The sequence below is a fragment of the Gracilinanus agilis genome, chromosome 3 (genome assembly GCF_016433145.1).
Source record: "Gracilinanus agilis isolate LMUSP501 chromosome 3, AgileGrace, whole genome shotgun sequence".
Lineage (NCBI taxonomy): Eukaryota > Metazoa > Chordata > Mammalia > Didelphimorphia > Didelphidae > Gracilinanus > Gracilinanus agilis.
Genome location: NC_058132.1, coordinates 595,930,368 through 595,957,537, shown reverse-complemented (window position 1 = coordinate 595,957,537; position 27,170 = coordinate 595,930,368). Strand labels below are relative to the sequence as shown.

The following is a 27,170-nucleotide window of genomic DNA, read 5'->3' as shown; positions in this document are numbered from 1 at the left end:
ATGCATTCGATGTGGGCTGAAAGGTACCACAAATCCTGCCAACTAGCTGTAAACAATCAAAAGTACATAGAAACAATAATTAGTTGATTAGATTATGGCCACTTTTCAGGAGAGACATATGAGTTACTTCGATTTACAATTATGAGAAAACTCTTCACATAAATTTTTAGACATAATCTAGATCTTTGGATGGGGGTCTCTGGACAGTAAGTACAGGTGGTTCAGTTTCTCAGTCACACAGGACTAGTTTCAAATAATGCTCAATTTCCACATTCGCTGCCTTCCTTAGAGTCTTCACAGGAAAGAGCAAAATTTGACTTAAAGTTGCTCCAAAGTATTTAATATATCATCAGCATCCCCTGCAATTTGCTCCCCTCAGTGGGCAAACAGAGTGGACCATGGGTAAAAGTGATAAAAGTGATGCCAGTTCCCTGGAGACACAGGATAACAGCTGCCCAAACAAATGATCCCTTCCTTGGTAACTAATCAAGATAAAAAGCCTTTCTGGGAACCCTTAGCTACCTTTATTTACCACTTTTTACTTTGCTTACCATCTTTACCTTTAATTACTAACCTTACCTTACTTTCTCTTATTCTCGTATTCTCTTATAATAAAGTGTATTTCCTCAAAATGGGGTTAGTTTGAGCTGTCAATCAATTCCTTGGATGAGACCCCAATCAGCATTCCCCATATCACATTGGTAGAAAGGGGAAGCCAGAGGTAGAATGGGACAAATTTTCTTACATAAAAGAGATGTGTAAGGAAGAACTTTAAAGTGGAGGGGAAAATGTGGTTGTGGAGGGCAATGCTTAAAACTCATTTTCATTTGAATCAGTTCAGAGGGAAAAATACACACATTTGGTGGGGAATATAAATCTGTCTTACCCAAAAGAGAGATAAGAGGGGAAGGGGATAATGGGAGGGGGTGATAAAGGGGAGGGCAGATCGGGGGAGGCAGTGGCCAGAAACAAGATGGGATTTTGAGGAGAAAAAGGAAGAAAAGAGAGAAAAGAAAAAACCAAAGAAAAAAGATTGGAGAGAAATGCATAGTTAGTAATCATAATTGTGAATGCTAATAGAATGAGCTAACCCATAGAATAGAAGCAGATTGAAGAATAGAAGAACCAGAATCCAACCTGTGGTATACAAGAGACACTTTTGGGACAAAAAGACACACATAGTTGAAATGAAGGTCTGTAGCAGAATCTATTATGCTTCGGTTGAAGTAAAAAAAGGCAGGGATAGCAATCATGATCTCAGACAAAGCAAAAGCAAAAATAAACCTAATTAAAAGAGATAATTAAGGAAACTACATTTTACTGAAAGATAGTTTAGGCAATGAAGTAATATAAAAAATATAGAAAATTTCTCAAAATAAAGGCCTTATTTTCCAATTATATGGGGAACTAAGTCAAATTTTTAAAAATAAGAGCCATTCCCCAATTGATAAATGGTAAAAGGATATGAACAGGCAGTTTTCAGAAGAAGAAATCAAAACTCTCTATAGTCATATACAAAATGCTCCAAATCATTACTGATTAGAAAAATTCAAATTAAAACAACTCTGAGGCAACACTTTACACCTATTAGAAATGACAAATGCTGGAAATAATGAGGGGAAATAGGTACACCAATAATCTGTTGGTGGAATTGTGAACTGGTTTAATCATTCTGGAGGACATTTGGAACTGTGTCTAAAGGGCTATAAAACTGTGCATCCCCTTTGATCCAGCAATGCCACTACTAGGTTGTACCCCAAAGAGATCAAAGAAAAAAGGAAAAGGATCTATATATACAAAAATATTTATAGCACCTCTTTTTGTGGTGGAAAAGAACTGGAAATTGAAGGGATGTTCATCAATTGGGGAATGGTTGAACAAGTTTTGCCATATGGTTATGATGGATTTGTGCTATAAGAAATGATAAGCAGGGAGTGATTTCAGAAAAAAGTGGCAAGACTGATGAACTGATGCAAAGTGAAGTGAGAAGAATGGGAGATCATTGTGCACAATAACAGTAATGTAATGATGATTAACTATGAAAGACTTTTCTGAAGGACTCATGATGAAAAAATGCTATCCACTTCTAGAGAGAGAACTGATGAACTATGATTGCAAATTGAAGTATAATTTCCTTAGTTTCTTTTTTTTTGCAATATGGATAATATGGAAACACTCTTTGCATTATTTCACATGTATACTTGATATTTTGTTTGCCATCTCAGTGGGTAGGGAAGGGAAGGAGATAGGGAGGGAGAGAATTTTGAACTCAAAATTTAATAAGAAAAAATGTTTTTCTTAGCACTTATTCAGTAGGGCACAGCTCATCATTGTTACCTATCTGGCAGTCCTTGATCAGAAAGGTATGTTAACTTTTTTTTTTAAACACTTACATTCCATCTTAGAATCAATACTGTATATTGGTTCCAAGGCAGAGGAGTGGAAAGGGCCAGGCAATGGGTGTTAAATGATTTGCCCAGGGTCACACAGATAGGATGTGTCTGAGATCAGATTTGAACCCAGAATATTCCATGCTGGCTCTCAATCCACTGAGCCACATAGCTGTTCCAAGGTATGTTAACTTGAATGGCACTGCGAATTCTGACAAGCCTGAGGAGACCAAAAAGTCATCCCAATCAGCTGGACCAATTAAATCTTGGGAACAATTTCCCTTTAAGGAGAAGCTAGCCCAATTGTTCCTACTATGAGATAACATCAATAAGATCAGACAACTGATTGGATATGGATGAGGTGAGGAAGAGGTCTAAGTCAAAGATGATTCGGATTAAAAACTTGGGTGACTGGAAGAACAGTGGAACCTTAAACAGAAGTATAGAAACTTGGAAGAGGGAAGAATTTGGGTGGGGAAAGACAATGAGTTTCAACTGAACATTTTGAATTTGAGATGTGTGTGAACCATTCAGGAGAAGATATTCCCTGAAGGTTGATTTTTGAGGAGGGCAAGGGGTTCCAGCAACTCTCAAGTCTGTGTACCAAGGTATAGGATTGTTTTATTTTGAATATATATGTATAAGTGTAATATATATGTATATATAATATATAAGTGTAATATATATAATATATGTATAATATATATACATACACACACACATATACACACATATATTCCCAACACCTACCACAGTGTTCAACATAAGTGCTTAATTCAATGCCGGTTGAACTGTAGTCTACATTGGTGATTGGTGGAAGGGCTCCCTGAAGAATAGCAGAGGGTGCTGTTGGGGATGTGGATAAGAGGAAGGTCCTGGGATATTGTTAATTTTCTTTTTCTCTTAAAACAATGGATTTTGTACAGAGAAAAATATCTGGATCAATAGATAAGGAGTTATTAATTTGCTCGAGAAGCAGATTTTGTTGTTGTTCAGTTGTTTTCAATTGTATCTAACTCTTTGTGATCCCATTTGGGACTTTCTTGGCAAAGATACTAGAAAGGTTTGCTATTTTCATATCCAGCTCATTTTACAGATGAGAAAACTGGGGCAAACAGGTTTTAGTGACTTCCCCAGGGTCACACAGCTAGTAAATGTCAAAGACTTGATTTGAACTCAGGATTATGAATCTTCCTAATTCCAGAGCCAGCATTCTATCCATTGTGCCACCTAGCTGTCCTAGTTGTATCTAGAAGGAGATACAACTAGGGAGATGCTCTTGGCTTACATCACGTAAGACCACTCTATCTATCTATCTATCTATCTATCTATCTATCTATCTATCTATCTATCTATCTACCTATCTATCATCTATTTCCTAGATGTCTACCTATTTTATAACTACCTGTCTCTATTTCTTTTTCTTTCTTTCCATCTATCTATCCATTTATATTTAAATCTTTCTTTCCCTTCCTTCCTTCCTTCCTTCCTTCCTTCCTTCCTTCCTTCCTTTCTCTTTCTTTCTCTTTTTCTTTCTTTCTTTCCTTCTTTCATCTCACTCCTTCATCTCTGATGATGTTACTGCCGGTGATTATGATATGTGTCTCCCCAAGTGGCTAAAAAGAGCAACATCCATCTATGGTTTTTCCTACACTTTGTACTTGTGAATATTCTCCTTTTAAGTTCCAATCTAATGGTTCTTCAGAGGGCCTTTCATTGTTTGGGTCACCGTAACCTGGAATTTTAGTTGACCTGAAGCCTTTAATTCAGAATGATTTCCCCACTCCTTGTTCATGGTCTGATCTGTCATTTCTGTTGTCTCCCAGCTGTCCATATTATGAGATCATAGGATGACGGGATCATCTATTTAGAGCTGGAAGGGACCTCAAATTTTATCTAGTCCAACCTCCTTCATTTCACAGATGAGAAAAACTGAGGCCCACCAACCACAGACTGCTTGAAAATGGGCTTCGGTACATCTTGAAACTATTTCTCTTTCTGCCCTACTTTGTAGTTACCCTACTTCATCTTGCCATACAACAGCTGCTTGGCAAGAATTCATTCTTCAGACAGATTCAGCCTGCAGACTTGCATCCCTTCTCCGGAGCTTGGAAGGCCTCATTGATAGCCCTGACATGAAACTTATGAATTCTAATACATAGGAGAAATGCTTGTTAACACAAGCAGAAGGATTCCATCACCCCAGGGTTCAAGAAACGTAAACACATTTTAGACACAAGGCTGAAAAATCACTCAGGACTTCAACATCTTTTGGCAACGTGACCCTGGGAGTTCACTAAAGGTCTAAGTTGTCAGAGAGGAGAGACTCTTAACTGAAAGCACATTCCTTAGAGATAAAGCAATGGACTGGTCAAACATCCTCTCTGAGCAGCAGGGCAATCTCTAACACTATTATCAAGGACAAAGAACTGAACTAAATTTGCCCACTCACTGGGGCAGAGTCCATCACTTTGGTGAGGTATCGGGGTTGATGTGTACGCTCTCAGATTAGGAACTGGATGACATGAAGTTATGCCTAAAAATAGGAGAAGCATTGCCTATTGCTCAAGAGATAAAAAGGGAACCCGTTCTGGAACTGGCTGCCCACCATCTCGCCTTACGGAGGCAGACTCCCAGGCATTAATCGGACCGCAGGCTTTTAGCTCAGAGATAGCATTCTTGCTTGATAATCTGTCAGCTTCAGTGATGACCCTTATTAGATTCTCATCCCAAACCTCCCTTTTCTTCTTTTTCCAGAGCATGGAATCCTTCATCAAACACTCAAAACTTGAAAAGCAGGATAGAAGAAGAGATTAGTAGTTCAGAAGACGGAGACACTGAAATGTCCTATAATCCAAATACTTCACCAAATGTGCTTAATTCCCAAGCTTGGTTTCTATAAAGGAAGCTTAATCAAATTTCATTCTGAATATTTTTTCCCTCTTCTTTTATGTTTTCTTTCTTCCCAGGATGGGAAGAGTCCCCTGTCCACCCCCTCTCCCCCCCAACCTCAATCGGTGTGTCAATATGGAGATGGAGCACCAAGGGGTCTACTTATCAGGTGGGTTAAGATATCTGACTCCTTCTCAGATCTTTGTCAGGGCCTGGGAAAGAAAGCTCAGACAGGCAGGCTCCAAAGTTATAACAGTGGGTGGCAAGGAAGATGGGGCCACAGCCACAAGCTTTCACAGAAATGCTTAGCGAGGGTTCAAGGCCAACCAATTTCCAAAGCTCAAGGTCCCCAAGATTTACCAGGTGAGAAGCAGGAGAATCCATGGGAGAACAAACTGCCCCAAGGCCAGGGGCTAGAGGTTTCTGGGGCCCCCTCCTCTTTCTCTCTCAAACACTGGGCTTCTCAACAGCTCTTAATAATAGAACCAAATCCTATCACTTGTTTATATGGATATAGGATTTGGGGTTTGGGTTTTAGAAGATTACTCTATTACAAAAAATGAATAATATGGAAATAGATTTTGAGTAACAAGACATGTATAATCCAGTGGGATTGCTTGTCAGCTCTGGGAGCAGGGAGGGAAGAGAGGAGGGAGACAACACAAATCATGTAACCATGGAAAAATACTTAACAAATAAATAAATAAAGAATCAAATCAGGGGAAACAGTCTCTGATTTAAAATGCTCAATATATCCTGGCCTCTGTTTTTGTTGTTGCTGATATTTTTTTTATATTACTCTGGTAAATTCAACTATCACTCAAGTCTTCTGTTTTATTTTTTTAAGAGATTTTCCATCTTTGGTTTCTTTTATTATAAATTGAGGGGAAAAAAAGGAAAAATACAAATGCAGATAATTTTTTTAAAAGTTCTTTCTCGTGAAAAGTTAACCATAAAAGGAAGGACAACCCTCACCCTTCTGCATAGCCTCTTTGGGCTTTCCTCAAGAGGAAGTCTTCTAAAAATACTTTATTTTATATGCTGTGACTTGAGAAGCCAGTGACCTATAGAGTGTTTGTCCCGTGACAATAAATCTCAAGTCTCTCCTTGTTTAGCCCAGGAGACTAAGACTCAAGATAGCCATTTTATATACTAGTCATTATCAAATTTTTGGGACAAGATTTAAGATCCTGCCTACACCAGGCATTTTCACTTGGAAACTTCTTTGACAGGGAGAGGAGAAGAGGGGCTCTATGTAAATAGTTCTTAGACCTGAAAGGAATCTCAGGGCCTGATTCATGCCATAGGGAATTCTATCAAAGGATCCCAAAGGGACCATCTAGAAGAGATCAGTCAGCCTGAATTTAAATATGGCAATGTCTAGTAAATCTGAGGGAAATAATTTTTTTCTTCCAAATTGGAATAAAACATCTTTTTACTCAACTTATGTTTTCTTAGACTATAGCAAGCCCAGTCTCAAGGGTTGGTTATGTCTTGGGAACAAGAGCTTCTCTCAAAAGTTAATAAATTATTTTTTTATGGTGACATTCAAATGTAAATGGCCCATTACCAAGCTCAAATTGGAAGAAGGCGAGCTTATTAATGGAGTTTTAAACTTGAGTTGGGGGAGTAACAGAACATAAAACACAGGAAAAACCTTCCAATCAAACTGATTTGATTAGAGAAGCAGAGACCAGTGGTGTTAGCTTGGGTAGAATTGTCAAGAGGGACTGAGAGTGGATCAGCACACATGGTAGCCTAGTCAGTTGGAATGATTCAGAGATTTCACAAATGTAGGGGGCAGTGTGAGCTTAAAGGATCTCAAACATCCTGTGGGCTATGCTCCTTGGACACAGTCTTCTCCCTGGATTTTGTGAACTGGACCCATTGAATTTTTCAGTTTGGTTAGTTATGAGGCCCAAGAGCATAAATTTATTGTCAAATGAGGAATTGTAGAACACAAGATTCACATAAAATAAAAACTTATAGAAGCACGGAAAATTGTAAAAGAAGAGGGGAAAAAGGAAGGAGAAGAATGAGTCCATCCTTGAGGAAGACAACTGGATTGCTTGAAGAGTAAATCTAGAAGGTGACATCAGCTATTATGATCATAATAAAATAAAAACCAACAATGGTGTATTTCTATATATCTGGGATTGCATACCATGTAGCACCTATAAGGGTGTACAGCCTCTAAGGGTATATGGAGCTCAGTGCTTTGAGATGAAGACAAAATCACCATATTGGCTGCTAAGCAGAAAGAGCTGCTGACTCAGTGTCCTTTTTTTTTTTTAACCTTTACCTTCCATCTTAGAAGCAATTCTGTGTATTGGTTCTAAGGCAGAAGAGCGCCAACAGCTAGGCAATGGGGGCTAAGTGACTTGCTCAGGGACATATAGCTAGGAAGTATCTGAGGCCAGATTTAAACCCAGAACCTCTGTTTTTAATGTACTTTTAAAAAGAATGACCTTCTCTCTCTCCTCTTCCTTCTATTTTCCAGTTGACATCATATGACTCTGGGATTTCCCATGATGGATGGGGAAGGGATGTCCTTCTGTATACCATCAGCATGGTGAATTGCTTTTATTCGGATTCTAGAGCAGAGACTTAGCTAGAGAAGCTTGAGTCTTAGGTCTCTGGTTGCAGCTTTGCTTTGTGTGTGTGGGGGGTTGTTTGTTTTGCCTGATTATGGGTGGCTGAAAATTGATCTGGAAAAGGATTTGTCCTGTTTTTGAGGCAGCCTCATGAGTTGAGGTATAGGGAGATTCTGAACCCTCAGCCAGAGCTCTCTACACAATGGGAGACGCCCTTTCTCTGTCTACTAGAGAATGATCAATGCAATAACCAACCATGATTGTGGAGGACTGATGGTGAAGCATTCTAGTATCCACTTCCTGAAAGAAAGGAGGATGGATGAATGAGATTTGGTGCATACATTTTTGGACACGGGCCATGCAAGAATTTGTTTTACTTGTCTATATGTATTTGTTTCAAATGGTTTCTTTTTCTTTTTTTCCAATGAAGGTGAGGTAAAAGGGAAAAATGTTTATTAATTGAAAATTAAATAAAATATAAATTATATTATAAATATTAATTATTTAAAAAGTCCTCAGATATTAAACAGCTTTCAAATAACACTTGGGTAGGGTTTTTTTGGGGGTAACCTTACCTTTCCTGCCATGCTGATCACTTGGCCACTCTTCAACAAGATTGGTAGTTGAATCTACCAATGCAGGAAATACTAGAAAGAAAATAGGGGAGGAGGTATTAAATCATAATCTTAATAAACTTTTTTTTTAAACCCTTACCTTCCGTCTTGGAGTCAATATTGTGTTTTGGCTCCAAGGCAGAAGAGTGGTAAGGGCTAGGCAATGGGGGTGAAGGGACTTTCCCAGGGTCACACAGCTGGGAAGTGTCTGAGGCCAGATTTGAACCTAGGACCTCCCATCTCCAGGCCTGGCTCTCAGTCCACTGAGCTACCCAGCTGCCCCCAATCTTAATATACTTTTGAAAAAATTGTCATGCACTCATAAAGAAGGGAGAATGGCTGAACAATTATTTATTAGTTATTAGTAATAAACATTAATATATGAATATAATGGAACACTGGTAATATTTGGAGATGATTAACATATATAGGTACATGAAAAAAATGCTCTAAATCATTACTGATTAGGGAAATGCAAATCAACACACTTCTGAGGTATCATCTCACACCCATCGGAATTGGCTAAATGACAAAAGGACAAAATGACAAATGTTGGAAGGGGTGTGGAAAAGTGGGGTTAACAATAGCTGTTGGTGGAACTGTGAACTCATCCATCCAGTTTGGAGAGCAATTTGGAATTATGCTCAGAAAGCTATAAAACTTGTATATAACCCTTAGACCTTAGCAATACCGCTGGGTGTTTCCCAAGGAGATCAGGGGAAAAGGAAAAGAACCTATATCTTCCAAAATATTTATGGCAGCTTTCTTTGTGGTGGCAAAGAACCAGAAACTGAGGGGATGTTGAAGAAAGGCTAAACACATTGTGGCATATAATTGTGATGGAATCCTATAGTGCAGTAAGAAATGAGGAGCCGATTAATTAAAAAAAAAAACTTGGAAAGAACTACACGCAATAATGAAGAGTGAAATGAGTAGAACCAAAAGAACATTATATACAGTTATAGATTTAATATTTGATGTATAATTTGTGAATGTTCACCTTCAAAGAATAAACTGAGAAGTAGAAATATAAGTCATAACCTACATATACATATCTGTTTGCTGGATCATATTGTTTGTGGTATGGGGAAGGGATGAAGGGGCTGAGATCCTGGGAAGTAAATTTTATTAATAAAAAATTTTAAAAATGATAGAAGGGATGGCTCAGAGAAATCTGGGCAGACTTGTATGAACTATCTCAGAATGAAGTGAGTAAAACCAAGGGAACAACGATATTGTAAAAATGAGTGTCTTTGAAAGACTAAAGAACTCAGACTTATGCAAAAACCAACCATGATTCCAAAAGTCTGTGAATGCTACCCACCTCTTGACAGAGAGGTGAGAGATCAAATATGCCAAATGAGATATAGATTTTTGGAAATGGTCAGTGTGGGAGCTTGTCGTTACAAGGGTTTAGTTTTTCTTTTTTTCTTTTTATGATTAGAGCAGAGAAGTTGGAGGAAGAAAAGATACATGCTTGTTAATTGGCAAAAAATTAATTGTAAAAATTTAAGGGAAGGGGTCATAGTTATGAACAAAAGTACTGATTTATAAGTTCAGAAATAAATCAGATCATTTGGAAAACTTGCAGATGCTGTCATGGAGAATAACCTCTTCTAGGTCACCAATTAGAAAGGGGCAACTAAAAAAATATTAGGAATATAAAAATGGGGAGGCAAAAACTTTCATTAGGAGAAGAGCACTAAACAGTTAATTCCTGACCTAAAATCTGAGTAGATAACACAAATTTGAATAGCAGATGTTGCATGAGGCAGCAATAGGAGCAGCAGCAGTCGCCTTGTGGATGATAGACAAGCATGTGGCGTCCACAGTCTCCAGTTGCAGTCCAAATACTAGCATTGGAAAAGCAGAGTCATGAGGGAGTTGGAAAATTATACTGGCTGTCCAATTCTAGGGAAAAAGACAGCCAGCTTTTTTTTTCATAAGCACCCCTCTTGTTCTAGACATCTTGGATGAGAGTTATTCTCCTTCCTATAGTTGTCATTTTCAGACAAAATGGACACCACTCAAGCCAGATGTTTTAAAAATTAAAGATGATTTGATGTCAAGACCACAGATCTGAGTGATGGAGTGTCCTGTATGGGCATACGTCTATATGTTTATATATATGTGTATGTGTGTGTATTATATCTTGGAAGATATATATTAATGTATATGTATATATTGGAGGATATGTGCATACATGTATATATATGTACATATTTCTACTAACAGAGTATGAACTCCTTAAAAATAGGACCTGTACTTGTTCACTGATTGAGAAAGGAGTAGTAAAGAGTTCATTGAGTGGATCCTTGGATGAAAAGAGATGATTTGGTTCTTTCTTTCTTTTTTTGATTTGGCTCTTTTTTTTTTTAGGCCAACAAGTCTTTATTAAGTGCCTATTATATAGCAGATAGTGTACTAAAAATTGTAATAGAAAAGTGAAAAGAAATCCTGTAGAAATTTTTAAAATATAGTTATTCTTAAATGAGTGAAGATTAAAATTTATTCCCCTTGCTTCTTTAAAGTTTGCAATTCACAGCTTTTTTTTTACCCAGAAAGATTTGATTTTACTTTTTTTAAAAATTTAAACATTTATTAATATTCATTTTTAACATAGTTACATGATTCATGCTCCTACTTTCCCCTTCACCCCCCGCAATCCCCCCACCCATGGCCGATGCACATTTCCACTAGTTTTGTCATGTGTCCTTGATCAAGACCTATTTCCAAATTGTTGGTAGTTGCATTGGTGTGGTAGTTTCTGATTTGGTTCTTTCTTAAAAGAAATCTACCAAAATGGCTTGGGATGGGGAAAGTGAGAGAAGATATGAGTCAGAGTTGGAAAGGACTTTAGAAGGTGTCTGGTGCAACCCCTAGGAATCCGTGTGGTGTATGGAGAGAAGATGGGATCTGAAGTTAGAGGACCTGAGTTCAGAATCCTTTCTTTGCTACTGACTACCTGGGTGTCTTAAGGTGAGTTATTTACTATAAGTTCTTTGAACTTTGGTTTCTTCTATGTAAAATGAAGGGGTTGAACTAAATGATCTTTAAGGTTTTCTTCCTTGAAAGATTTCAATACAAAGAATTAATTCAACAACTATTTATTAATCCTGAAATCCTGAAATTACTTATTAATTACTGAAAGGCAGCATGGTACTATGGTTAGAATGCTTAAGTTGGGAAGACATGGGTTCAGGTTCTACCTCTGATATATGTTGTGTATGCCCCTGGACAGGTCATTTAACCCTTAAAGGCTGTAAATGACAGAACATTTGCTAATCTGAATTAGCGTGAGTTTCCTTAATGGGAGTTTGTTATGCTAAAGAAATCATCAGTGCAAATGCAAAAAAAACAAAAACAAAAAGCCCAAACCAACAAATATTTGAAGCACTGAGGGTGTTAAAAGGCTGGGAAAAAATGGTTTCTGGGGCAGCTTGGTGGTACTATGGCTAGAGAAGCAGGCCTGGAATTGGGAGGACTTGGGTTCAAATAACATCTCCGACACTTCCTAGTTGTGTAACCCCTATAACCTAATCTTTTTGCCTTTCTGTCTTAAAGTTGTTACTAAGACAGAAAATAAGGGCTATTTTTTTAAAAGATGCTTTCTGTCCTGAAGGAGTGGTGATGGTGGTTGTGTGGAGTTGGTGGTGATGGTGATTGTGTGGAGTTGGAAGGGAGACCTGGGAGAGGAATAAGACTTGTTAATAATTATATTGTTGATCAGTCATATCCAACTCTTTGTGACCCCATTTGGGTTTATTTTGGGGCAAAGATATTATAGTGGTTTGACATTTCCTTTTCTAGCACATTTTACAGATGAGGAAACTGAGGCAAACAGAGTTAAGTGACTTGCCCAGGGTCACACACCTAGGAAGTATCTGAGGCCAGATTTGAATTCACAAAAGCGAATCTTCATGACTTCAGGTCTGGCACTGTACCACCGAGCTGCCCCACATGTAAATCAGAAACGAGGATAAATGAGATTCTAAGGTCCCTTCTATCTCTAAATACGATGATCTATGTTCAATCTTGAATCGTCCAGCCAAATTTGTTTACAAATATTCATTCCTTTGTTGTTCCGGTATCAATAATAAATACACTAGTGAACAGGCCAGCCAAAAAATGTTCAAGTTTGATTGATTTGTTAACTGTGGTGGGGCTAGAAAAAAAGAGTATTACTTAATGATCCTAACTACCAGCAGACCCACATGTATATACATGCATCCAGATAACTTGGGATAAACAGGGTAACTTGGGATTCTGGGAACCAGCACTGTAGAGAGAAAAAGCCATAATTAGTGTTAATTGTTGACCCTACAGTTCAAGAATAGATGCTCTTGAGGATGGAAAATGAGAACAGACATTAATTATTGAGCGTGGACCTTGGAGACTGACATTCTGGATTAAAAGGGGAGAGATAAATTGCATAATGAATGTTAATTTTCCCTCAAAGAATTGAGTGATCCTGGTTGAAAGGGAAAAAAGAGGCTAAAACAATCATGAAAGGGAAAGCTCAGTATGTGTTGAGGGCAGAGGCTGTTGGAGGGTTACACAAACAATTCACGGCTTCCAGTTGTGCCCTTTGCCTCACATCTTCCAAGAAATCCACTATCGGGCTTTCCTTTCAAACTTATTTGCCATAGTCGACTGTGTGGAAGTTCAACCACTTCCCTTGGAGCCTACAAGCCAGAAAACAGCCACAGTGTATTAATGGCAATTGGAGGAGAATGTGACACTTGGGATGTGTGTGTATGTGTTGTTTTTTTGCTGGTACTTGGGGGGATTTGGCTCGGCAGAGACCAGCTGTGTCTGCCACGTAAAGAATGGATCTGTGGTCCCTGTGCAAGTTGCTGAGCAAAGTCTGTCTCTTTGACGTCTTTAATTGCTATCTTGTCCCAATTAAAAGTGACTGGATACTTGGGGAAATAATATCAAATGAATCCTCTCAACTGGGAGGGAAAAAGGAGATGGTAAAGTCATCAGAATAGAGGATTTCTGGCTCAGGAAGCATGGCAAAGTTGATTGGCTTCCCCAAAAAGGACTAAAATGCCTAGATACCCTACAAACGTTTGCTATCAGTGCCAGACCTATGGATCCTCTCTGAGTGCCCCTGAACCCCTGCCTCCAAAGGGTGATGGGTAACTATGCCTTCTCCCATGTTTGCTGTTGCTTAGTTGTTTCCGTTGTGACTCTTCTTAACCCTATTTGGGATTTTCTTGGCAAAGATACTAGAGTGGTTTGCCATTTCTTTTTCTAGGTCATTTGACACATAAGGAAACTGAGGCAAAAAAAGCTAAGTGACTTGGCTAGAGTCACACAGCTAGTTAAGTATCTAAGGTCAGATTTGAACTAAAGTCTCCCTGACTCTAGGAAAAGTACTCTATCCCCTGAGCCACCTAGCTGCCTCTTTCTCCCATGCAGAGCTGAGGATTATCAATTAATAATGATACTCCTTTACATTTCTTCCATGCTTTTGACTCTAGAAAGTGCTTTCACAGCTGTTACTTCATGGAGGCTTCCCAATAAGCCTGGGAGATAGGGAGTCTCATTTTATGGTTAAAGACAGTAAGAAATTGGAAAAACTTGGGTTCAAATCTAGTATCTAGCCTCAAAAATACACATTTGCTCTGTGACTATAGGCAGATAATTTCTCAGTACTATGGTCAACTCTTCATAGGAGTTATAATTCAGGAAGGACAATGTTAAGCTAGAGAGCATACCAAGCAGGGCAAACAGGATGATGAAGGGCTTTCTAAGGAATTGGGGGTATCTAGCCTAGACTTAAGAGGAACATGATAGCTACATTCACAGAATTATAGATTGAGAGTTAGAGGGGACCTTCAAAGCCATCTAGTCCTGTACTCTCATTTTATAAATGAAGAAACACTCTGGCCCAGAGTTTACTGAATTGATTAAAGTCCTATAGGGAGTAAGTAGTGGAAGGGGGATGCGGACCTAGGACCTCTGACTCCAAATCCTTTTTCTTTTCTACCACACTTATCATATGTTCAGATGTGGGAAGAAGCATTAGACTTCCTCTGTCTGGCCTTAGTGGACAGAATTAGGAGCATTGGGTAGATGTTGCAAAGAGGCGATATTAGGAGAAACATCCTTACCTATTAGAGCCTTCTAAAAGTAGTGAAGCAGTGGCCTCCCCATCATGGGAAGTCTTCAGCCAAAGACTGGGTAATCACTTGCCACCTATATTATGATGATGATTCCTAACAGTATGAGTTACACCGAGTTTCCTTGATCTCCAAAATTCTGTGAAGTTACAAATGACTTATTGATTTGTTTGGTAGAGAGAATTCTTTATATTGATGAAATCATGGGAACAGCAAATGTGTTTTGAGGGATTCCTAAGACCTTCTGCTGACTGCATTTCCCTTGTCCCCCACCAGAATATTATGGGACCTCCTCAGTGAGTTCCATGATCTCCCAAAGGATTCATGCCTAGTGATATACACAGTAAACATTAATGGCTGAAGAATGTCATTATTCCTGCATTCTATGAATGCAGTTAGATAGGCAGCCCACTGAGTGAGTCTCGCAGTAAATATATCTTGGATAAACTGCAGATGGACAATGAACTGGGGCCAGAGATGAATAAAGAAACAGAGCGAGCTGGATTACATTTGGGAAATTGTGCAGTGCTTTCAACAGTCCTAAGCTGTTCCCTGAGACAAACACACATCCTTTTAATGCCAATATTCTGTCAGTAAGGCTAGATGGCTACAAATCATGGAAAACTGTGAAGCTGAAAAATCAGATTTGTGAGTCATTGAAAGAATAATGGAGAGATGCATGATAGACTTAACCAGGCCCTGGAATAATGTCAATTTTGATTTATATGTGATGAGTGGCATAGAAGATTATGATTGAGGAAGTTTATGATTGGATATAAAGTGTAGGAGAGCAGATGGGTAACTCCAGTCCATCATTGGCACTTGAGAAATATAAATTAAATAGACCCAGAAGAAGCCCCCCAACATATTGAGTAGAGTCTCTATAGAGGATTTATGGGAGAGCACATTCAAAATCACAGGTGATGAGAAGGTATAGATGGGATGAGTTGTAGTCTGTACTGTTGGAGGGAATTCATCCAACATGGAAGACATGGGTCCATTAAAGCATGTCTCTTAGGTGCAAGACATAGTGCTAGGTGACATAAAGTACAAAGATGTATAAGATATGGGCCCTTCCCTCAATAAGTTTGCATTCTAATTGGAGAGATAAAATATATTTTGTTATTTCACTCCCTTCATGATTCTGTAATCCCAGAGATAGAGATGGAGGCTCTTTCCAATGGTTTAGAACTTTAGATCATGACCCATTTGAATCTTCTCATCTGTGCAACTTTTGTCCATGTCATTCTATAAATCCTTCACAATGGGACCACCCAATGTGATGGGGGTCTTCCTCAACATCTCTTAGCATTGTCAGGATACTAAAATGACACAAAGGCTATTCATCTCTTATCCTTGTTCTCGCTATGTGATTGGCCATCTCTTTTTCTGGTCTTATGGCTCTTTGAGGATATCTTTTCACCCCTCCCATGTGCAATTTGTCAGTGATAATATACTGCAGCCCATCGTACATCTTTCCATTGCCCTTTGTATGACCTACATTTTGATTTTTCAGAGATTGTGGCGTTCCATGATTCACAATGATCTAGTTAAAAGTCATCTCAACAGGTTTTTTGTTTTGGGAGAGGCTTAGGGTCACTGAAAATCCTGCATAATTTCTCTCTCTTTTTTGCATTGTCTTTTTAAAAAGACAATTGTATTGACAGCTTTTGTTTTTATAGAACTTATATTTTTCAATATCTCCATTGCTTTGTTTTCTATTGAAGATCCATGCAGTATAATGAAGGATAAAAATGAGGAAAAAAACTCAGTTCACCAAAACTAAACAAAATGTTGAAAAGTTTGGCATCCTATGCAGAACACTGCATAGTTTCTCAAATGTACTTCATCCTGTTTCTTCCTTTTCTTCATTTCAAGGCCCAGTTTAGTGTCCGTTTACAATACTTTTTCAAAATATACATACTGATAAACTGATTCAGTGGCTTGTTCATATAGTTGCCTATCAGAGTCTGGACAATAAGCATTCTTTATACATTTTAATATCAATGACAAACTTATACAATGAGAGAGTAAATGCTGGAGAAATAAGGAATTTGTAGGGAAACATTGTGGGCTGAGGTGGGTTTCTTGGCAGAAATAGGATTTAAGATGGGCTTTTGAATGACCAGGGATTGGGAGAAGTGGAACTAAGAGAGAAAGAAATCCAAAGACAATGAAGTATATGTATATTAATATATTAGATATAGATATAGATGAGGTAGAATTTAAATATTTCATTATTTTTTCTTCTACCGTCCATCTTAGAACACTACTGGATATTGGTTCTAAGGCAGAAGAGTGATAAAAGCTAGGCAATGGGAGTTAAGTGACTTGCTCAGGGTCACACAGCTAGGAAGTACCTAAGGTCATATTTGAAACCAGGACCTTCCTCCTCTTGTCTGTAGGCGTGGCTTTCAATCCACTGAGCCACCTAACTGCCCCCTCTTTTCTTAATTAAAAAAAATTGATGTCTGGCAGACTCTAATCTCTCTAAACCCCTCAAATTCAGATGCTATGGAAATAGCAAATTAATGGGGTAGAGGAGGACTGTCTATGTTGTATTTAATTTCTAGAAACTATTGGGGATGCTCCTTAAAATGAAGTATCCCTCTCTGAAATGAAGACTCTTCTTGGGACCCCTCCAATCTGGGCCATGCTGACCATATTAAGTTTCATGTATTTGAAAGAAAAGATCCCTTACTTCAGTCTCATGCTATCCCCAAATAAACTTTATGATGCTTCCAAGACCTCTCAGATATTTGGGGATTGATTGCACATCTGAGAGGTCCAGGTTGTTCCCATTTACAGTGCTAAGCCTAATGCAACATCCCACAAGCTCTATTACAAGAGTTAAGTGTCCTTGTTATTCAACACAAGACTAACTGATCTGAAAAGGGTCTGTTATCATAGGGAGCTCTTGGATAATTTGTCTGTGATTTCAATAATTAGCTCGAAGAAGTTGCTGAGACACACAGAGAATGAATGTTTAGCTCAGGGTCACACAATTAATGAGTATCAGAAATAGGATTTGAACTCAGGTCTTTCACTATGCCATAATGTCTTTTCCCCTAAAATATCTGACCTGAATTCTACTAGTCTTGGTGGTATCTGTTGATGTCAGTCCTTGTGAATAATAATTGGCTAGAAACAACTGGGGAGCTGGGAGACACATCAACGTGTTCTCAGGGATCTCTGCTTTGCTCTCCCTATCATTTCCCCCTCTAAGACTAGAAAGATACATTGATATAATAGAGATGTGCTAAACTTTGGGTCAGAAAGACCTGAACTCATACCCTATTTCAAATACTTACTAGCTGTACTATCCTGGGCAAGTCATTAAATTTCTCTCTGCCTCAGTTTCTTTATCAATTAAATGGTAATAATAATAATAATAATAATAGATTGTGAAATAAAAATAGAATGTGAATAAAAGGTTGTTGTGAAAATCAAAATGAGATAATAAATGTAAAGTGCATCTCAAACTACAAAGCACTATATAAATTTAGCTATTATTGTTATTATTATCCAGGATTGAGGAACTATATTTTGAAGAGGTTCTCAGAATGAATGGCACATTTTGAGTGGGTTACATTGGCACACAGAAATGACTCCATATAAAATCCCTAGGTAAAGGCATTAGGAAGGAAGAATAGCTGTTCAAAGAGCAGCTCCTGAGGAAAAGCTATATTTTGCCAACAGTCCCACTAATAAAAGACCTTCTATCCATGAGAATCCAGAGTAGTAAGGGAAGTGAGGCAGATGGGAGGCTAAGCATATTCCCAACCAAAATGATATTTTAAGTGGCAAAATAGGGGGAAAAAAGGAAAAAGCTAATCAACTGAGCATTTTCTTGTTCTACTAGTCAAAGGCAATTAGGGTCAGCTGGAACATTCTGAGGTCATTCATTCAAATCCTCTAATTCAATGCCCTGAGAAAATGATACATCAGAAAAACGAAATAATGAAACTATCAGAAAGCAAGAAGCATTCAAGGAGGGAAAAGTCAGAAATTTAGACTAGGAACAAATTACCAATGGAAATTGTAAAGAAAATTGGGAATTTAGTTCACATGAAATCAAAACTCCAGCTTGAATGATCAACATGGAGAACAGGAAATGCTTAAGAGGGAGTTGAAACCCAGGATTAACGAAGAGAAGGTTGTCCTCAATGAATTTAAGTCACCATTCTTAGATAAACTATATCTCAGGGTACTGAAAATGAAGGTACAATTATGGAGTCATTTAGAATGAACTGTAAAAAATCATGGATAACAGCATGCCATTAACGGAAAACGACAGGGTTGGACTCAGCATCCACTATTGTTTCCTAAATCAAAATCTGTGATCTTCTGATCAATCATAAGCCTCAGAGAAATTTGTAATGGAGTATATTAGAGGATTTTCTTACTTTGTTTTTTTAAATAGTTTTTATCAGTGACTTAGAGATAAAATAGTAAATGGTGTACTTTTTTATGGGCAGCTAGGTGGCATATTGGTAGAGTACTGGGCTTGAAGTCAGGAAGACTCATTTCCCGAGTTCAAATTGAGCCTCAGACATTTACTAGCTATGTGACCCTGGGCAAGTCACTGAAGCCTATTTTCCTCAGTTTACTCATCTATAAAATGAGCTGGAGAAAGAAATGGCAAACTACTCTGGTATTTCTGCCAAGAAAATCCCAAATAGGGTCACAAAGAATTGGAGGTGATTGAAAACAACTAAACAGCAGCAGCAGCAACAACAAAATGAGCTGGGGAAGGAAATGGCATTCCACTCCAGTATCTTTGCCAAGAAAACCCCATGAAGAGTTGGACATGATTGAAACGATTGAACAATAAAAATACTTTTCTAATTCGTAAATAGTATGAAGCTAGAAGAGATAGTTAACACATTAGATGATAGAATCTAGACATAAAAATTCTTGCCAGGGTAGAATGATGGGCCAATTTTAATGAAATGAAATTTAATAGGGATACATGAAAGATTCTTTATCTGATTTTGAAAAGATCACCAGTACAAATACAAGGTGGGGCAATAAGGGCAGACAAATAGATACTTCATGTGGAAAAGACTCGGGGATTTTAGTGGACTGCAAGTTTACTATAAATCAAGCAAGGAGAATCACATAGAATTTTAGAGATGGAAGACTATAATAGCTATGTAGAGTTACCTATACCTTAAGCAGCAAAATGGCACAGAATGTTGGGTCTGGAGTCAGAAAGAATTGAGGTCAGATCTGCCCTTTGACTCTAATGTGACTCTGGGCAAGTTGTTTCACTTTTGTTTACTTCAGTTTCCTCAACTCAACTATAAAAATGGGGATTTTACTTTTCAAGGTTGCTGTGAGAATAAAATGAGGAATTTTGAAACACTAGATAATGTCTATTCCTTTTCCTTCCCCTTAAGAAAAAAAGCATCCCCATTACAACATACCTACCATGTAGTCATTCGACCTTTGGCTGAAGACTACCAGAAAAGGGGAACCTACTAACTCTTAAGGCAGCTCATTCCACTTTTGGGGAGCTCTACTTGTTAGGAAATTTTTCCTGACATCAAGTCCAAGTTTGCTCATCACCTTAGCCAGGTGAGATATTTTTTAATTTTAAAATTTTTTTGCCCACTATGTTAACTTCTTCCTATACCATGATTTACAATGGACAAGTCATTGTATTCTGGGAATCATCACAAGGTTCTTCTCTGAACACTCTGTGCTGCCATTTGTAGTGTTGCTTAAACTCATGGAGTGGTTCCAGCTTTGCCTTTTCCCCTTTCCCCATCACCACAAAGGATGATTGGGCTAGAATAATTTTGCCTTTAATTTCCTAAACTACTATGTTACTTACAACGGATACATCAGGTTAATAGAATCACATTTGCTTTCCAGCTTTTATACCAACTGATAATGGATAACACCTGTTTAATTAGAGTGTTCAATGAAACCAGTAGAAGAAGGATAAGGCAAAGCAGCTTTTGTTGTCACTCTATGGTTTAACCCAAGTAGAATAAGATTCAGTAGATATTTTCAGACCATATTCATTCAGAGAAGAACTGGAAAGAATCTAAAATTGAACTTTTAAACAAAATGTCATTCAAAGGAAAACAATCACTGCGAACCCCTGGAACCCCATGAACCCAAGGTGGCTATTTTTATCTTTTACCAACATGTGATCTACCATGTTAGAAAATTATAGGATGTTTGAGCTGGAAGGAACTTTATTTATTGGAAGGAACTTTAAAGATCATCTAATCTAACTCTAATTCTATGGACGGGGAGATGAAGGTCCAGAGAGAAGTGATTTGCTCTCTTTTACCCAAGCTAGACAAAGAGCTTGCTCCAGGGTCTGACTCCCCCAACTCCCATCACCTGAAATGCCATTACGTTCATGAATCCCTCGGATCACTACATTCTTTCCCTCCATCATCACCACTCATGATGGCCATATTTATGCAAACACATCACAATATTTATCGAGCATTTGACACTCTCTATTGTCTGCCCTCATTTTTTTTTGCATACTGTTTTGCAAAATGGCTCTAACCCCAAAATCAGCTATCCTCTTTCCCAACAAGCTAACATGCCAGAAGGGTTTTTGGAAATTGCTTTGCATATCTGTCAGGAGCCAGATGATTCACACTGGTGAACCGACGCACATAACATGAATACCTGACCCGCTTACCAATTAGCCACCTCTGATTCTAGAGGCTGGCTGGAAAGAAAAGAAGGGCAGTGTTTAGTTTGGGCAAATACCAAAGGGGCGTTATCATTCTCATCAAGGAATCAACCATGTACATGAGACCTCCTCCCCCTCCTCCTTCAAGTGAGGCCCAGGCCTGGAACTTCTCTCCCAAGATTCTCCAGCGTGAGTAAACTTGTTATGCAAACATTAGCTTATTGTACTGAACTACAGAAGCAGCACTGTGTCAGCGAGAGGGGGAAAAACTGCTGACTTTGGTCTGATTTTAATGATGTCTCTCTATCGCTGGGAAGTTTTAGGAGCTACAGGCAAAAATTTTCCCTTTGAAAAAGAGACTGACCTGGAGTATATCAGCTTACCTTCACCTGATGCAAAGTCAGGCTGAAAAGGGAGGTTCATGCTTTGGACAGAACACAAGAGGGCCTGGCAAGCAGTGTCTCCAGCAGGCCCCATCAGCATGTTTCCAGGTTCTGGGTCCAGAGAACTTCCTGGAAAATAAACAAGAGGGATCAGCCCAGGGGCTCAGCCATTTTTTGTGTCATGGGCCCCTTTGGTAGTCTAAAGAAACTTATGGGCCCCCCCTTCTCAGAATAATGTTTTTAAGTGGATAAAATAAAATACATAGGATCACAAAGGGGATAAATTATTTTTGAAATAGTTATCAAAATATTTTTAGAAAGAACAACCAAGTTCATAGATCTCCGGTAAAGAATCCCTGAATTAGCAGGACTAGAAACACCTGAGGGAGTGAAAGGTCAAGAGACTATCCCATTCACAAAAACAAAACAAAACAAAATAAAAAACATGTTGTGTAGCCCCGAAGGCAGTTATACACATACATTTGTTTTCAGATGCTGACAAGTTCCAACTGCCAATCAAGGTGATGACTTCAAGACATGGGTTTTGGGGGAGATGCTGCCTATATGACTCAGGGTGCTATTGGGTAGAAGGAGAAGGAAGTAGCTTTACCAACCAGTGTTTTTAAAAAAAGGATCTTGGAAGCATTCCTATAAAAATCTCCTGACTATCACCAAGGCAAATGTCGGCAAGATTGGGACTGGCTGCCTAGCAACAGTGCCCCCTCTTTCCCTTCCTACAAACAGCCCCCACCGGCTGCACACTGCCCTTTTATCATATCTCCTCATTTTCTTTTCTCTTTCAGACTGCCTTTGACTTTCATTAACCTAATTTTTACCTGTATAAATAAGGGATAGGTGGGATAGGCACATGATCTAATTAGCTCAATAATGAATAATTAACACAAAAAATACCCTCAGGTTCATAAATGACTATAATCTGATCTTTGGAACAATTTTGTCAAATGGGCATCACAGGTATTATTGCTCTCTTTTATAGATGAGGAAAATGAGGTTCGGGGAGGCTGTGGCTTCCTTATGGTCATCTGGATAGGACATGTTAAGGTGATATTTAAACCCAAGTTTTTCCTGATCCCAATTCTAGCATTTGTTCTACTATTCCATGTTGCTTTTCTATAGAATGGCCTTGGTGCTAGTATAGGTATCTTCAGGGGCACCCCAAATTTCTTCCATATCATCATCATCATCATCATCATCATCATCATCATCATCATCCATATCGTCGTCATCATCATCATCAAGAAGAATCATTTTGTTACACTATGAGCCAGATGATATTCTTTGGCTCAAGCCAATTTTATGATGTGACCACTGAGGGAGAAACTAGGAAGCTACCACCTGTTATTAGGTAAGCTAGGATGGCTCTGGTGGCTTCTAAGGGACATTAACTTCCTTTTCAAGAGACTCGGCTTTGACTTCAGCTTTATTCTATAAAAGGCAAAATGAAGGCATTCATTTTTCCAATCAGGCAAAAAGTCTACAAATGACCATTAAACAAAGCTAACTAGTATCACCTAGCATCATTGATGAGTAGTGTTCTGGGGCCACACTTTTTCTGTAAGAATGACTCCCACATTCTGAAATTCTTAAAACCGAGTTCAAATATAGCTGTGGGAAATCTCTGACTTCTTTAAGGATCACTCCATCGTTCACCGTGTTTACTGGGCTCACTTTCACCCAACAGGTACATGGTAGCTCTGGGTGGTATGTGCTGGGTAAACAGGGTAGCTAATGCCTTCTCCATTAGTGCAATGAGGCTATGTCATCACATCGCCCTTGCCAGAGATGAGGAAAACCCAAATGGCTTGGAAGTGCATGTTGGTGCAGTGAAACCCTCAAACATGTACTGACTCTTTAGGAATGAAGCTGCGGGGTGATTGCTAACCCCGCTGACATTCCCAAAGTTGATGCTGATTTTCTTTTTCAGTCTAGTGTCCAGCAGAGACCTCATGACTCTGCCTAGATATACTCTTTTGGATCCCTATGAAATCACAAGCACGCATCAGGCAAGAGAGGGATGGTTGGCTACCTTTGATTGCTTTTGGGATGTCTCCCTGGTTGATTTCATCCCCTAAAAAGTCTTTGGGACTTCTGGCATTAGATGTTTTCTTCTGAATCTTGTGGCTTTTTTTCCTTGAATTCTTTCTTTTATGAGGAATTGCTTCCAGGTGAGAAAAAGCATTATCTTGAAAAAGAAAAGAGAGAAAAAATGAGGAAAATAATATATTTGTTAGTAAGATTTAGGAAATGAAAGAATATGCCGGATGGCTATTGGTGACCAATGTGGATTATCTCCAACCATTCCTAAGTCTGTTTCCCTTGGTCTTACAAAGGGAGAAGTAGACAAGTGCTTTATATGGTTGGATGAGATATAGTTGGGAAGACCATGTGTCTTTCCTTTGGGGAATAGCTAAGGACTTTATCCACAACTCATGGGAAAAGCATAAAATTAGAACTACAAGAGACTCCAGAGATTATTTAGTGTAATCCCCTCCTTTCCTGGAGGAGTACCTGAAGCCCAGAGAGGTTAACTGATTTAGAACACTCACACTGGCTGTAAGCGCCAGGACAAGGATTTGAACAGAGAGTCCACTGGACCCAAATCCAGAACTTCAGAGGGTCCTCAGATGAACCATCTAGTGCAATTCAAATCTAAACAAGGGCCTTCTCTGCCATATATTAAAGAAATAGTCATTCAGCCTTTGCTTAAAGATCTCCATTGAGGAGCAAGTTATGCATGAGACAGTCTATTTCACTTGGGTATAAGTTTCATCATTAGTAAGATTTTTCCTTACATTAAACACAAAACTGCCTCTTAGGAAATCCCACCAATCACTCTTGGGCCAAGTTAGATAAATCTCATAACAGCTAACATTTCTATAATGCCTTCTATGTGCCAGGCATTGTGTCAAGCACTTTACAAATATTACTTCCTTTGATCCTCCCAATAACCCTGAGAGGTAAGTGCTATTATTATTGTTATTTTCATTGTATAGATGAGGAAACTGAGACAAACAGGGGTTAAGTGACATACCCAGGGTCATATGGCTAGTAAGTGTGCTAAATCTGAACCCAGGTGTCACTGACTCAAAGTCTGGAGCTCTATCCACTGTGCCACCTAGATGCTCCTCTTTCAAGTGAGAGCTCTTCAAATTCTTGAAGACATGTTACTCCAAAGTCTTCTCTCTTCTCTTGCTCATCATCCATCTACCCCAAGCAACACCTCGATATCTTCTTTAATCTTTCTCTTTCTCTCAATATAGCTAAAACAACCCCTGGTTGTTCTTAATTTTTCTCCCTAGCTTCAGCTTATTCTGAGCTTTAATAATTTTGATTGTGAGCAAATAGATCACTCAGAGAATAAACACTAACCCTGCAATCCGGAAGAACTGAATCCTGCTTAGACATTTCCTTAGCTGTGTGACTTAGAGCAAATTGGCCTAAGTTTTCTCATACGTAAAATGGGAATAAATGTACCTGATTCACATAGCTCTTGTGAAGATCCACTAAGCTAATGAGTATAGCATTTTGTAAATCTTAAAGTGCTTTGTAAATGTTAGTCATCATTACTGATTCCTTTTTTTAGAGGACTGTTCAATGCTCTTATGACTCCTCAATTACTTGCCCTCGCTTCCACATTCTGTACAAATCTTTAAGAAGCCTAAATTGGTTGGTGAATTCCCAGTGTATCCATGTCAGTCTCTTTAGACAACTTTTGCTTTTCCTCTTCATTGGAATTACTTTTTTGTGTCTTCATAATTTTGTTGGGAGCTTTCCATTCTTCCTGAGGAGACTTCCCTAGTATAAGGTCAGTCAATAGAATCCATCCTATCCTTTTTTTTCTGAACCCCTTGAAATTTCTCCCCAATCCCAAGTTGTGTGTCAGACAGTGCCTGTCTTTCTTCTCCTTCTCCACCACAAATTCTAAGGTGGAGTAGTCACAACACCACAAAGTTCCCAACATTTCTGCCCCGGAAACCAGGTCTTTCTTTTTGTTGAGAAATGGATTCAGAATAGAATTTCACTGTGTGTTGAACTTATTTGACTTAAGGCTGGAAGAAACCTCAGTCAACCTCGGCCAAGGAACCTTCTGGCCAAATCATGACCTATGATCCTATGAAACGTTCTTAGATGTAGATGACCCTTAATGTATAACAAGACAATTAGTAGAAGGATGATTATAAGATCATAGATTTAGGGGTTGTGAGGTCATTGAGCCCAACCCCTTCATTTTACAGTGGATTGCCCTGGGTCAAACAGGTCTTCTCAACTCCAGAGTCCAGTGTTCAATCCTCTATTATTCTGTGATAGGCTAGAAACAAAATTAGATAAAGCTAATTTGATCTAATTAAACTGTCCTCTCCTCTAGGTGCCCTCCTGAGGAAGAATCTGTTTTTCTTGTCTTCCTTTCATCCAGATCAAGTTGCCTAAAATACAATGGAGAGAGGGAGAAGGCACTTGGAATCAATGGTGAGTTACTACCTGCATCCCTTGAGAGATGCATACTCAAGGGTGGCTGAGGCTCAGAGGCATGTGTCAAAGATAGATTTGGAAAATGTCTTCTTTCTCTATTAATCCTGGATCTGGATTCAGTATACAAGATCCTAAAAAGTGAAGGCAGAGTAAAATGAAAAAGAAACCAGGTGGGTCTCTCTGTCACTGACTATTTTTGGTTCTCAGATTGAGGATGTATCTTCCTCCTAGGAGGATGCCTCTCACTGGTTTTCTTGATCTTTAACAAGGATGGAGCTTAGACTCACTATACATATGTCATAACCTGTTAGAGCCCAGGTATATCCCAGAAGTCCTCTAGTCCAACTCCTTCCCTTCAGAGCGGAGGATATGGAAGCCCAGAGATGAGAAGAAGTCACTGTTTCAAAGCCAATTAGTGGCAAAGCTGGGGTGAGAACTAAGGTCATCCAACTCTCAGCTCAGGGAGAGTATATTCCCCTATACCAGATTGACAATAGCGGTTAAAAAACTAGTTCAGAGTCCATGAAATGGGATAGACTGGCAAGCTTCCTAATTTGCCTGTCAGGGTAGTCATAAGAAAGAACATGGAATAGAAAAAAATTCTTATTTCTTCAAATACATACAATTATCCTTACTACCTTTCCATAGCTAGATAATTTCCTTACAATAAGGTTCCTCTTAGTCTTAAAGAGATATATTCTTATGGCCATCCTCAAGATTCTAAGCTCTTTCTCTCTGTCTCTGTCTCTTCCCTCCTCTCTCTTCCTCCTTTTCTTTCTTTATCTCTCCTTCCTTCTTTCTTTCCTCTATCCTTTCCTCTCTCCTTCCTTCTCTCTCTCTCTCTTTCTTTCTCTTTCTTTTTTTTAAATCCTTACCTTCCATCTTGGAGTCAATACTGTGTATTGGCTCCAAGGCAGAAGAGTGGTAAGGGTAGGCAATGGGGGTCAAGTGACTTGCCCAGGGTCACAGAGCTGGGAAGTGTCTGAGGCCAGATTTGAACCTAGGACC

The 27,170-nt window shown here is 38.7% G+C and overlaps 1 protein-coding gene across 1 annotated transcript in view; it reads right to left on the bottom strand.

Moving 5' to 3' along the window:
• Positions 1–27,170, bottom strand: part of KIAA2012 (KIAA2012 ortholog) — a 145,306-nt gene that overhangs the window by 71,017 nt on the left and 47,119 nt on the right. The window contains 4 exon segments of the mRNA XM_044669403.1: positions 8,452–8,523; positions 21,672–21,800; positions 23,719–23,874; positions 24,239–24,281. Of these exon segments, the coding sequence (XP_044525338.1) occupies positions 8,452–8,523; positions 21,672–21,800; positions 23,719–23,874; positions 24,239–24,281 (400 nt within the window).